Source organism: Opisthorchis viverrini (genome assembly GCF_000715545.1).
Source record: "Opisthorchis viverrini unplaced genomic scaffold opera_v5_166, whole genome shotgun sequence".
NCBI lineage: Eukaryota > Metazoa > Platyhelminthes > Trematoda > Opisthorchiida > Opisthorchiidae > Opisthorchis > Opisthorchis viverrini.
This window is the reverse complement of record NW_008751820.1, coordinates 191,855-206,169: the sequence shown is the minus strand read 5'-3', so window position 1 is coordinate 206,169 and position 14,315 is coordinate 191,855. Positions and strand designations below refer to the sequence as shown.

At 46.6% G+C, this 14,315-nt stretch overlaps 1 protein-coding gene across 1 annotated transcript in view; it reads right to left on the bottom strand.

The window, feature by feature from the left end:
* Positions 1 to 9,729, bottom strand: part of T265_07241 (hypothetical protein) — a gene marked incomplete at both ends in the record, with an annotated part of 18,201 nt that extends 8,472 nt beyond the window's left edge. Inside the window, 4 exons of the mRNA XM_009172715.1 lie at positions 2,529 to 2,713; positions 3,778 to 3,928; positions 5,931 to 6,077; positions 9,502 to 9,729. Of these exons, the coding sequence (XP_009170979.1) occupies positions 2,529 to 2,713; positions 3,778 to 3,928; positions 5,931 to 6,077; positions 9,502 to 9,729 (711 nt within the window). The remainder of the gene's footprint in view (positions 1 to 2,528; positions 2,714 to 3,777; positions 3,929 to 5,930; positions 6,078 to 9,501) is intronic.
* Between the last annotated feature and the right edge of the window lie 4,586 nt (positions 9,730 to 14,315).

Below are 14,315 nucleotides of genomic sequence, written 5' to 3'. Positions count from 1 at the left end.
ATCAGGTAGGCGCAGTCCCCAGGTTTCCGTCAGCCTTATGTTCTACTTGAAGCCAAATTGCACGAAATTAGCGAATATACACTCATTTGCAAACTAATTTGGTTTTTCGAGAGACTCACCTAGAACCCAGCCGAATCTTTCGTTTGTGATGTTTCCAGGCAACTAAATGTGCTGCACCAGGCCACCTCATGTTTCAGTCGCTACGATATTCGAGATATCGCGATACATGTATATATCATAAAGTTGCTGAAAATCCGTCGACAACCTTCTATCTGTCTTCTATCTTCCCTAACCCATATAAACTCAAACTAGTCGAAGGCCGATTTAACGCCCATCTCAGTCTTTCTTATTTATGTGTAGCTACGTGTGGCATTTATCGGTATTTATAAGGGTCCTCTTATCATGGTTCCACCCTTCCTCTGTAATCCATATATTTGAAGAGAAAAGGCTTGATCACAAGGCGGCGGCAGTCGGTAAGAAGCCAAGCAAATAGCTCCAATTTCAAGGAAAATCTGTTCCAACCCCAGCCTGAAGACTTTGTCGGGCAGTAATCTACTGACCAGCTTGCTAGAGAGACTATGTGTATGTTGAATGAGCATCCCCCGGTACGGGTCAACGGGTTATTAAAGTGGGCAAAAAACTGCACCATGATGAGATTCGGTCTCTTTGTGACGTCTCTATGGGCTACCCTAAATGTCTACGGTGTCACTGGTGCTCAACAAAGATGCCATCTGTGGCCCCTCCCCGTTAACTCCGTAATGAACGTGCTGTCTCAAACACACTAGGAATTTATATAATACCACTAGCAAACATGACGATGTCTCTCTCCTAGGATTACGCCTTGGAAGAGCGAACTATTCGAAACAACCTAAATAATTCTGCCAAACGGCCAGACATGCGTTCAGCTGTAGCCAACTTTCGGTGCCTAGCTGCCATGCCACCAGAAGTTCGCACGAGGGCTGGGGTACTGCCTGGTTGCCCAAGCCTAGATAGGGGGTCGAATGGCGGAGGTCGGGTTTGAACCACGGACCTTCCGGTCAGTAAATTCGCGCTCTACCCACTTGGGCCATCTCATCCCCGCTAGGCATGCGCTTTACACTTCAAAAGGGTGCAATCAAATCTAAGTCCTCTGCTTCCAGGTGAAAACAAGTTTGTCTGCTCGGAGAGAGGCGCAGATCCCCGCTGACTTGTGACAGACGAAATTACTTCCCTGATCAGGAAAACCGGGGCAGTGTTTGCAAAATCCGGACACTTTTATTCCGAGGTGACACCATTCTGGCTATCAGGTTTACGAGTTACACTGCTGCGCTTCAATCTGCCCTAATTCATGATTTAGACATTTGGCCGCTGAGTCCAGATCTTGGGGAAATTTTTGACCATTAGTGCCGCGGAAGCAGTGTGGACCTGATGAGAACATCAGATCAGCGGTGCCGAGGTACACCAAGTAGTTTTCAGGAAATGTATTTTCCCCTCGATAAGTCAGCTGATCACATCCCACAAGTTACGGTGTTAGGCCATGCAGTTAGCAGAGGACTTGGTAGAAAGGCGTCAAAGAGGTCACGAAGAGTTTGGGTGTTGTTGGTGTTGTGCGCCTTCCAGGATGGGGTCCTTGTGACCCCATCTGTGTTTGGCTGGAGACGTTGCAAGAAATGGCGGCTAATTGATGTCAGTGGCGTTCTTGCTGTCAGTTTCTTTCCAGATTATGTGATTGAGCGGTTGTAGGTGTAGGCACCCCATAATGCTTGACATAGGCCAGCACTAGGTCCCCTCCCTCACCCACTCTTTTTCTCTTCTCTTCAATGTAGGGCTTTTAATACAATTATATATATATATATATAACTAAACGAACTTTATGGTTGTAAGGCAGTGAAGCATCAGTGCCAACACTGATGTTGCTGTCATTGATGATGATGATGACGATGATAAGCCTAGACAGGGGAAGTCGAGAGGCAGCGGGTTGGTTCGCATCACGGACCTTCCAGTCAGTAAATTCGTGCCCTTAACCACTTGAGCCATCGCTTCACCGCGCTAACATGTTGACTCCTGGGTCGGACCTTCCAGTCAGTAAATTCGTGCCCTTAACCACTTGAGCCATCGCTTCACCGCGCTAACATGTTGGGGAACTCCTGGGTGTAGCTTTCTTGATATCAGTTAGCGTCTAATCAAGCCAAACGGGGGTTACCATAAAAATGTGACACAAAGCTTACGCCTCCCAAGTGAGAGAGTTACCAAGACTGGTGGGATTTCGGCCGATCACAAGATTAAGAATACCGCTGAAATGGGACTTTTTCAGTGCAGTTTTTTGGGAAGGCGCAAGAATTGTTCTCCTGAATGTCACCAGAAAGATAGTGAGGTTTCAAACCACGCACAAACTCACACCAGTCCTAAGATGACTTGTTTTGATTGCTACATCCGCAAATCCTTCACGTCACAAGTACGTAGACGCTAGAGACAAACGTACATATCATTGGCCGTGAATTTATTATCGAGAGAAAGTTGTTCATTCAATAGCAGTCAAAATAACTCACAGATACAGCAGCTACGCGCGACAACAGACCAGAATTATCGCCAACAGACTGTTCCGTGCGTGGTCGCTTGAGGGGATACAAGGTTGTGATGCAAGGATCGGCATCCGTTTCCGCAGGTCTACGGATCCCCGATACTGATGAACCAGATGGAATTGGGGTTTTGTTGTGCCGTAGGAATTCAGTCACTGATAAAAATCAAAGCAGAAAGGAGGTTAGGAGGAGGGTAGAAATGCTCGAAACGCCCGGTCAGGTTATCAAGCATAATGAAAGAGGAACGATACCGAAACACTCAGCACCCTTTCGGTGTCTAGCTTCCATGCCATCGGAGGGAAGCAAGAGGTATGAGATACTGTCAGGTTACCCAAGGCTAGACAGAAAGAGTTGAGATGTAGAGACTGGGTTCGAACCACGGACCTTGTAGTCAGTAAGTTGGCGACTTGGCCACTAAGCTATCTTAAGCTATCAATGAATGAAGAATAACTTAGAGACAACTTAACAGAATGGTGAATAAAAAGCTCAGCCGATTCGTGCTAGAAAAAAATCATTGAATTGCTTCGCAATCACTAAACAATAGAGAACGCAAGTAAACATCAACCAGCGAAGATGAGTCGGGCACACCAATCACATCGCTCAAGTGTGAACACGTTCGCTTGTTCAAACGTGAAAATTCAAATGCGTCCGACGTGCGTTAGTGGAGTAGTGGTCACACGCTCACCTCCCATGTCAGATGTCCGGGGTTCAGATACAGGCACGGCCATTGGATATGCACTGCTGATGAGCTGTAATAAGAGCGAAACTCGAGGCCAGTGCTTCCCTTTGGTGTGGACGCACCGGAATAATTACGCCAGAACAGCAGGACGACTGTTCAAACAAGAGTGGTGTGAGTATGAATGTTCTGACTGATGAATACGCATTTCTACAAAGTGGTAAGCTTGTGTCCGTGACTTATACAAAAACACTGAGCATCAGTTTGCAGAGACGCCCTCCATAAATGGTCGCTGGCTTGTTCGCTGAGCTGGGCAATTTGGTTGCAAACGTCTCATCACCAAACGAGGTGACATCATCAGTGAGTAGCGGTGGGTTAGTGACAGCGATAGGTCTTCATATGAAAAGCACATGCTACAACTTGAGAGTTTTGGACGAGTACCTTAATGAACAAGGCATGATTTCAAGAAATGTTCAAAACCATGCATAGATAGACTTTCTGTAATCACTGAGCAAAAACCAGAACAGAAATAGGGCAACTTACACACTTCGTTTACAGTATTCGGGTCTTTTAGGTGCATCCACATCACTTTTTGTTCGCCCGTGGTTGGATCCAGTACAGCAATATGAGATGCAGACGTGACGTAGGAGTATCGGCTGCGAAATCGAAAGCCCTCTGGACTGTCGACAGGAATCTGTGAAAGTAAAAGTAGAATGGGACCAGTCGTGAGCCAAGGGAAAACAGAATCAAGTCAGGGAATGGTTCTCGGTGGCATATTGAAGCGCGAAGGGAGGACAAGGACTTCATCACCCAGTTCCTCAAAAGATGAGACAAATAAAAAAGATAATCGAAAAGCTGTAGCACCCTTTCAGTGCCTAGCTGCCATGACACCCGAGGGAAGCACGAGGGCTGGGATACTGTCAGGTCGCTCACGCCTAGACGGAGGAAGCCGAGAGGCTGTTGTGGCTTGCTGAACGATCGTGCAACTCTGTATCGGTCCCTTGGCTTCCTTCTCCGCCCACTATGGTATATCAAAAAGCGCGGTGGCTCTACACAGCCCTTTATGGAGACAAAGGAAACCTATTACAACTGTATTTATAGGGTAATCACAAGGGTAATCCACAAGGTCGTGCAAGAATCTCCGTGAGAGCTCGAGAATCGTCGAGTCAAAGATGCTCGATCCGGATGGGCTGACATCCTGACGAATCAGGGCATGTCTTCGTTTGGTCCGTGTCCTGCACTTGACATCCATCGGTTATTAGGGACGGCTGGCCTATGGACAGAGGCAGAGGTCGGGGCTGAACCACGAACCTTCCAGTCAATAACTTAGCGCACTGAGCCATCTCGTACCTCAACCTGAACGACCAGTGTCTAGTATGGACTACGTTCCAATCCTGATCTGTCCGCAGTCCCTCTCCGACTACTCAGTTTTCAGGCAGCAGCAACGCAAAAGCAGTAAACATTCAGACAAGTACACTATATTGTCTACCAGTTACAAAGGTTTATTGAGAGGGAACTTCCTTTTCCATTAATTTCTTACCTCATTCAACCTTCCCTACTTCAGATTTAAAAAGCACTTGTGATGTTCGTAATGCACTACTCATAAGCTGAAAACTCCTCGACAGCCCACGACCGGTTTCGCCCTTCTCGGGTTTCATCAGGTAGGCGCAGTCCCCGAGTTTCCGTCAACCTCATGTTCTACTTGAACCCAAATTGAACTGATTGCGACAAATACACTCATTTGCAAATTAATTTGGTTTTCACGAGAGACTCACGCGGAACCCAGCTGAATCTCTCGTTTATGTTTCCAGGCAACTGATGTGCTGTACCAGGCTGTTTCATGTTTCAGTCGCTACGATAGTAGTGTTTTTGTCCATTACAGAGAAACATATGACTCTTAAGGTTATGCCATTGATTCTTGTTTCACAAATTTCATCTGATGAAAAAACAACTAAGTTGATCCAAAGAAAGACCAACCGGTGCACTGTCCCCTTGTATGGCGACGAAACGTTTGCAAGTCAGCGAACAAATCAACAGTCAATGGATCAACAACCAGGGAAGGGAGATATCAGAAAACGTCAGCGAAATAGCTTCGCCCAACATCTATGCAGCTGGTTGGGTAACTCAAGTTGTGGATAGTTTTTGCACGAGGACTGTTGAAGCTAGACACAAGAAAATCTTTAGGATCAAAGCTCTAACATGGACTGTTGTATGACTGACAGAGTAGTTCATTGCCCTGAGAGACATGGCGACGGTCCAGAAGACGAGAAGGTTGTACATCACACCGTTGGCCTACCACCAGACGGAACTCCAGTAGCGTCAGACGGTAATTCTTCGGATAGTCATCCAGCCGATTAGATGGCTTAAGGATGCAAACAAGCCGTCACATCGGGGCAAGATAAAGTTCTTCTCGACGGACAAAGAAGCTGTATTCCCATAAAACATTCAAAGCCTACCCAGCAAAAAGGACTCAGTCCGGTGCATTCTAGAGACTGGCAGCCGGTTTCATACGCACTAATCACAACGGACTACCCCGACGGATACGTGCGAGAACTATGGGACACAACGTACAGCTTACAGAGCCGTGTGTGGAACTACCTGAACCCAATGGGACTCGTGAATTCCTGAGTGAATGAGGCAGGAAAGTAACCACATTTGCACATGAAACTTCAATAAGGAGAACTGACAGAACCTACCTGAAGAAAAGTGAAACTTTTCTTCACCGTCTGATAAACACGGGGATCTTTCCAGACATCGCGATTCATCAGATGACAGTCGAAGCAGCTCTCGTCGTGAAGGCTGACAAGCAGCCACTGGTTTCTTTCTTGTGCTGATGACTTGGCCTGTAAAAAAGGGAGATACGGTTATTTTAACACACACAAAATCGATGATAGCACGGAATCAGTCACCAAAGGAAAGAAACGGAACCCTGGACTGAAGGAAACCAGAACAAGACACTTCCATCTAAAAAAATGTCTTGAAAACAATGATTTTGCGATTAGCAATCCTCCAGAGAACCCGGAAAGAATGACAGGACAGATGGTTGACGATCTATTATATGGTCATGACCATAAGCCATTGGCGAACCCAAGGAACTAAGCTCCACACGGCCGGCAACTTGCAGATTAAGGCATCCCGCATAATTTGTGCGACCTGCGACAAAACGGAGTGAATTTACTGATGGCTGCCTCGTAAGTCTCACGGAAACGAGCAAATTTATGTTTGCGGGCGAAGTAGGACAGACTAACCGAGGAACTCCCGGCGCCCAGTGGAACAAGAACGTATATGACTAGGACTCAGAGCTTTCCATCAACAGCGAAACAGGAGATTAAAGATTCAATACATCACTCCGGAAATAGAGGAAGTCTTCCAGCTGTTTCTGAAAATGCACGCAGTCTTGCCTATATGATAATACATGCACTTCACGACAGCAGTTATAACAGTAATGACAAAAAATGATAGTAGCGATCGTCCGTCTGTGGCACAGTTTCGACGCATAGTTGCCATAGCATCCGAAGGAAGTAAGATGGCTGGGATATTGCGAGGTTGTCGAAGCCTAGACGGGAGTTGCCCAGATGCAGAGGTTGAGGGCGAGATGGCCCAAGTGGTTAGAGCGCGAATTTACTGACCGGAAGGTCGAACACGACCTCTGCCTCCCGACTTCCCTGTTCTAAGCTTGAGCAACCTGGAAGTATCTCAGCCCTCGTGCTTCCTTCGAGTAGCATGGCAGTTAGGCACCGGAGGGGTGCTAGAGCTGAACCAACGACGCAGAGGTTGGATTCGAGTCACAGACCTTCCAGTTCGCGCCTCAAGCCCTTTTGGCTAACAGCTAGGAGTTACACTTGGTTGATTCGGGCCTCCATGTACAACCTCAAAATAGAAAAACGACCCGCATTTCAAGCAATTCCCTCAGAAAGGAGCGATGCATTGCAGATGAGTAAGCGGTTTTCTGCAATGCAATGGGAGTGACGCCTGGGCACATACACACACATTAAGATCTCGGCTCGACTAGTTCAAAGGATGAGGCGAACACTTCTCAGCAGTGAAAGACCTGAAAGAACATCGGTCAATTCACGAAAGAGGACGGAATGTAGGGTGACGAGTAAAGAGTGAGATACAAGAAGCGCTTGCTACGTATGGTTTAGGCCAAGATAAGAAAACATACTTCGGACAAAGATCCATCAAACATTATTTCCACTGGAGGTTGATAAAGCTGGCGTAAATGACTACGCTTTTTGCCGATAGATTCGTGAGACCCATTGACCGTGGAGTGGACGGTACCTGACGACGCGGAGAAGTGCCCGTGTCCGGGGGAATGGTTCTAAATGGGAGTAATGCAAGTGGTATATGAGGTGAGGTTCTCTAATCTGGGGATGAAACCCATCTACGTGGATAAAAGGCACACACAGCCATTGCGTAAGATTACGTCACTCCTACAACTTCCAGGCCTGCAGTTGGACAAAACACTTTCGAAACACGGGTGATTAAAGAGTAGCATGTCAAAAACCGCACGCCACTGCCTACCGACACACCGAAACTGTCACAAAACCTTCCTCTGTCCCTGATGACTATCATTAAATTCTGTTGCGTCATTGCGTGCAGACTAACAAGACTGATGCTTGACAATTTTCAGGTCGAAGGTGAGGAGTCAGCTCCTTTGGCTAACGGTTGGCGTTCGAGTAGTCTCCAGGATTCGCGAAGTATAGGTTGAAGACGAAACCGGTAAAAATGTACACAGTTTAAAGCCAATGATGGGAAGAGGACGAACCACGTCAATCGTTCATACGACAGGACAGCCACATTTTTAACGTTGACCGGTGTTGAAACAGCTGGACTGCTTCTCAAAAGCATAGCGAAGACTCGGACTTACGAAATACCATCAAAAAAGGTACCTGCTTTTGCTCGGAGAGTATAGGGGTCTGTTAACTATGTGATGAAGCCTAGTGTATACACGGGAACCTAGTGATGGTCACACAACAGCTGCGGGTGCTTTATTGGTGGGACAATCCGGGACAGGTACAGTGCATTTAGGTCAGTGGGCTCCGTTCCATCTGACGATTCGAGCACGTGCGTGACGCTCAGCTAACAAAGCTGTCACTGTTCTTATCAGGACCCACAAGATAGAAAGCAGCACAGCCTATAACATGGATATCAACGGACAAGACGCGTTGATCAACTAAACTAACCGCAGTACCAGTCCATTGGATAACCAAGGCCACGGTTCTACAAACTGAAAGCACTATATCCACTGCAGACGAACTCGGAGTAAGACTGTCCAACCAGTAAGACCTATTTATGCAGTCTGAGATTGTCGGTGAATTCGAACAAACAAAGATCGACTGACCCAAAGTGCGACCAATCAAAGGCGGACGCATCCGAACGTTCGATGAAGCATGTGAAGAAGGGGAATAAATCTGGAATATGATACCTCCAACTGAATGTGCTGCACAGGCCGCCTCATGATTCGGTTGGCACGATATTCGAGATATCGCAGTATATTTTCATAAAGGAAACTACTCACATGGTTGCTGGAAACTCTTCGACAGCTCACGTGCCAACTGAAACATGAAGCGGCCAGTGTGCAGCACATTCAGTTGTAGAATATCATAAACGAGAGATTCAGTTGAGTCCCTCGTGAAAACCAAATTGATTTACAAGAGTGTATTTCTTGAAAACAGTTCAATTTGGGTTCAGGTGAAACATAAGGTTGACGGGAACTCGGGGACTGTGCCTACCTGATGAGCCCCAAGAAGATCGAAACCGGTCGTGGGCTGTCGAAGAGTTTTCAGCAACCTTGTGAGTAGTTTCCTTTATGAAAATATACTGCGATATCTCGAATATCAGATTCAACTGAGTCTCCCGTGAAAACCAAATTAAGTTGCTGAAAACTCTTCGACAGCCCACGACCGGTTTCGCCCTTCTTGGGGTTCATCAGGTAGGCGCATAGCTCCCCTCCCAACCCCCCATTTAGCAGTCCACGTACGCACTAACTCATCAGCTCCCGCCTCCAATGCGCAGCTACTACCCCGCCCGAACCATCGGATCGGCGAACAAAACTGGCAGCCACAGCCAATGTACGACAAGTACGCGGTTATTACAGCTGACAATGATTATGCGGATGGTGGGCAACCACGGAACACCACACTGATAATCTGTTTTAGTATTAACCTGAACAGATAAACAGTTCATCCTATCACTGTTCAACAGTTTGTGCTAGCTGAATAAAGGTGAAAATCTCAAGGATAGAAATATTGAAAACACACTCACTGGAATGGTGGATGAAGAGTTGCAGTGATGCACTCTGAAAGTGTCTTGTTCGTCGTTACTTGAGAGGACCGACACAGCAGAGGCAGCGGGAATTGGGGAGACATCTTGGCTATCATCATCTGAGTCGTCGGCCACAAATGCGCGTCGACGTGCTCGGTACAGTGTTGATGTTGTTGTGCCTGTCACAGAGCGAGCGAAACGACTGGCATCTGAAGAGCAGAGCAACATGCTAGAGTTTATATGAGGTGCAACAGTACGCGCAGACACCTATGAACACTGACAAGCACACTCCGTGCTAGTCAAAACTGTCCACACATTCCAGCTTGTCGTATTGATTTGTGTGACAAAGCTGAGGTCCTACCTAGTGCGTGCGCCAAAATAAGACTGAGGTCACAAGGTCAGAGGAGGGTATGAAGAAATTCGAAGGTGCAACGCGCAAGAGGCGCAGACAGCTGAGTGGGCGAGGTGCAAAAACTAGACGCTACTGTGGATAGGGTGTGTGTGTGTAGGGCACCAGAGAAGTAGTAACCAAGGCGATTGGAAAACAACAAAATTCCAGTGATCGTGCGCTGCATGTCGAAAGTCTGAAACACACGGAAGCCAATCATATCAACAGGTTTCCGAAGTTACAGTGCGAAAAACGAAATATGAAGACCCAAATAGCTGGCAATCACACGATAATCGCGCAAGAGAATAGAAACGTTAGATTCCACCCCCGATAAGTGTTATAAAATAACTAAGGTCAAATTAAACGATAATATGGGGGCGAGATGACTCAAGTTGCTAGAGCGCGAATTTACTGACCAGAAGGTCCGTGACTCGAATCAGACCTCTGCCTCTCGACTCCCGCAGGACGACCTGGCACTATTCCAGCCCTCGCCTTCGTGTGGCATGGCAGCTTGGCACCGAAAGAGTGCTACGGCTGAACGATAAATACAATACAGCTTCTGCACCAATTCGAAATCACGAGTATGCGTTCTCGTTTCTTGCAGCAATGCTTTAGTGAGTCCCGTGCGTGTCCACTCAAATGAGAGAACTTTTAATCCTGTGAAAGTTGGAATGACTATACTTGGACCATACTAACAGCTAACATGGTTGGTTAACCTTATAGTTCGTGTAACACCACTGACCCAACCAAAAGCTGCAACGTTAATGTGCTGGTCGAGTTTGAGCGCTGAAATGCTCGCGAGGGTTGCGTTGTTGAAAACTTTGCTGCACGAGGTTCAACGACGCCAACAGCAACAAACATAATCTGTCAGACTAAGAGTAGCGAATCCCCCTGTTTCACACCTATCGAGTGCAAAGTGGCATCACAAGACCGTGTGGGAGTAAAAACAAATCTCATGCTTGTTGACGTGGGAAGCTCCGGTGGCCTACTTGTGAAGGGAAGAAGCCCTTCGCTGCGGAGTTATGAGAAAACCACATACTACTTGCATGCTTCCTCAGGAGTATCCATCGATAAACCTGTCGATAATATCGTTTCTCAGATCGGGAAGGCCAGGACAGACCTTACCAACCTGTCACCAGTGGCACCAGGGTGACATCAGCTTGTCTGTAAAGGGCAGAGCATACGTTGCCATAGAGTCCTATGTAGGAGAACTCTCGGTTTTTGAACACCATTATCTAAGATGCATTGCTCGAGTCTGAAGATTAGTACAGCTGAGAAAGGTCGGATGGCTTTGGGAATGAACTTTCCGGCGTTGGACGAGCTATGCAAACTTAAAAGAATACATTGGTCAGGATCTGCAGTGAGTCTGTCTTCCTGCCCAGTCCTGTGCTGACAGGATTGGTCTATTACAACCTAAAACAGATCAGTTATCACGAGGTAACCATGAAATTTCAATGGAAAAGCCCATTTCTGCTATTTTTTTTAGGTCGATACGTCTTCCATAGTCTTAATAACGCTGTAAAATCCCAGAGCAGTCGTCTATCAGTAAAAGAAAAATGGGCTTACTTGGGGGTAAGGTGTTCATATTTAGTTACAACCAATCAAGGTGCCCTTCTGATTGCACACAGTATATGAGGGGTATGAAGTCCAGGATACAATCTGTTGAAAGATTGCGTCCACTTCAGTTCGCCGACCGCATAAAAGGCGATAGTTGAAGAGTCACATCATTCAGCCCGTGTGCGCAGAGCTATTGAGCAGGCAATCCTTTCCGGGCGGATTACGTGGATGCCCCCGTAGGGGACACCATTCTTTAAAAGACAGGCAGACGTCCTCGAATCAATATCGTTAAAAAAGAAAACTTTCAGCTGTAACACCCTTCCGACGCCTAGCTGTCACACAACCCGAAGGAAACACGAGGGCTGGGATACTGCCAGAATGCCCAGGCCTAGACAGGGGAAGTCGAGAGGCAGAGGTCGGGTTCGAACCACGGACCTCAGTAAATTTGCGCTCTAACTACTGAACCATCTCGTACTCTGACACAAGTTTCCAGCAGGATAGAAAGGTGTCGAGGTGCTTCTTTATTACCGTTTGGCATTCAAAGAACGCTCAGGATTACTCAGGATTCTTGAGGGTGTTCACTTTTCAAAAATACTGTTCAAATGAGATTCGTTTCTGGTCTAATAGCTTGTAACCGGTTAATAAACAACTCCGCACTCACGGGTCCTCCTCTTTTCAGTCCTACATATTAGTTCACTACCCTACCCTACACTATATATATATATATATATATTTGTCAATTCCCAAAGATACACTCTTCCACCACAGCGTGTTTCAGTAAACAAACATGGACCGGAAAGATATAGCGTACTAAGTAATGATAATCATTCAGCTGTAACGTCTTTCCGGGGCACGGGCATGGCTGATATACTGCCAGTTAGCGCAAGCTAAAGGGGAGCAGTCGAGATGCTGAGGTTGACTTCGAATCACAGATCTTCCACCGAGCTACCTTGGGCTCAAGGGTAGCATGGTTTTACTGTTGTCGGCGTTTTATTGACACATTTCGCTTCATGAAACTGCTTGTCGCATTGCCTAGTTAACGCTTCAACTGTGAACCGAATAGTGCCTAAATTGCTGGCACAGAAATTTTTTCAAAGTCAACGATCTTTACATATAATAAACGTTACGTACGTCGAAACTGTTACCAATGAGAAGCTATCTAAGAGTCATCACATTCTTGGCAACAGGTAGAACAAGTATGCTGGCGCATCCACGTGGGTTATGATGGAAGGATCAAAGTGGCAAAGCATTTTCATTGTTGTGGGATTTAATAAGTGTTCAGTGAGTGAGTGAATTTCTCAGTATGTTTGAAGCAACAAAAACTGCGACCATCACTGAACTGTTGCGACCGTTTTCAGACATGGTTGTCTGGAACTCAGTTCAAATTCCATCAAAAATTTGCCCACGGTTACAGCATCATAAATCTACCCCATCGTTCCAACGGCAAGCGAACGAGCAAACAGATGAGATTTCAGATAGCCTCAACCATGGGTTGACAAAATCAACGAGGGGAAAGGCGGCAAGATCCTATGATACGTTCTTGATGAATCATCATAATGTAATAACAGATAATCGTTCGGATGTAACACCCTTCGGGGGCCCGGCTGAGGTAGCACCTGAAGGAAGCACGAGGGCTGATACACCGTCAGGTTGTCCAACCACAGATAGGAGCAGTCGATGTCAGGGTTGGGTTCGAACCACAGATCTTCCGTTCAGTAAATTCGCGCTTTAACCACTGAGCCATTTCACCCCTGAGGAATTATGAAGCAACTCCAAATCCACAATATCCTGATACGGTCTGTTTAGCAGAAGGTACCGGCAGATGGTTAAGCCTCCCGTAAGACAAGATTTTGTAGACACCTACGTGACCTGAAACCGTAAACACAGAAAGCAATATCCCAGTTCGGAAGCCGTCTATTTGTGAGATAATATTGACTAGATCGCCGAAACTGGAATGTTACGGTCGCTGATGAGTAATTTTGCTGCTTAAGCAAATACCATGATAGATCCATTGCTGCAATCAAGACACCGGACCCGGTCAAATTACAATGCCGGTACGGAGCGCACTTCACATCGTGCGAAGGAAGTACTTCGATGATCTCAAAGTTAGTACATTCACTGAGTAAGATGAAGAGTGATATCGTCGGTATATCCGCTATCCGTGGACGAACATCATCATCATCATCATCGACAGCATGACATCAGTGTTCAACACCGATACTTCACTGCCGTAAGGACGAACATCACGGAGGAATTGCGACTTCCGGGGTGAGCAGGAAACATTCCAGTGAAAGAACACTAATACATTTGATACGAACGAACCCGGACAACAGCTGGCCTTGGGACCGCACATGCTCACGAGACTGGGCATCTAGAGTCCTTATGAGACAAGAATCTAAAGATACCGCTAGCCGCCAGACTGCTGTCATCAGTTAATGCTTAACGTACAATGGTTATGGGAGAAAGCCTTAGAAAAGAGTGAATAGAAAATGGAAGGGTAGCGACACCTTTGGACAACTCGGTGAAAGTCTGTGACCCGAACCCAGCGCCGGACTCTCAACTGCTCCTGTGTATGCTTGAGTAATTTGGCAATAGCTCAGCCTTCGTACTTCCTTCGGGTTGCATGATAGCTAAGTAATCAGCTCAAGGACTGATAGATTGACCGACTCATTGAAAACAGGTGAGCCTCAGCCTCATATCGGAGTGAGGCGCCTCCAGCAAAATGACCAGCGTCGTTGGACAAAAGCTCAGCCCACAACGAGACCCACAAAACGATGTCGTTTACATAATCATCATCATCATCATCATCATCATCATCATCATCCTCATCATTATCATCATCATCATCATCATCATCATCATCATCATC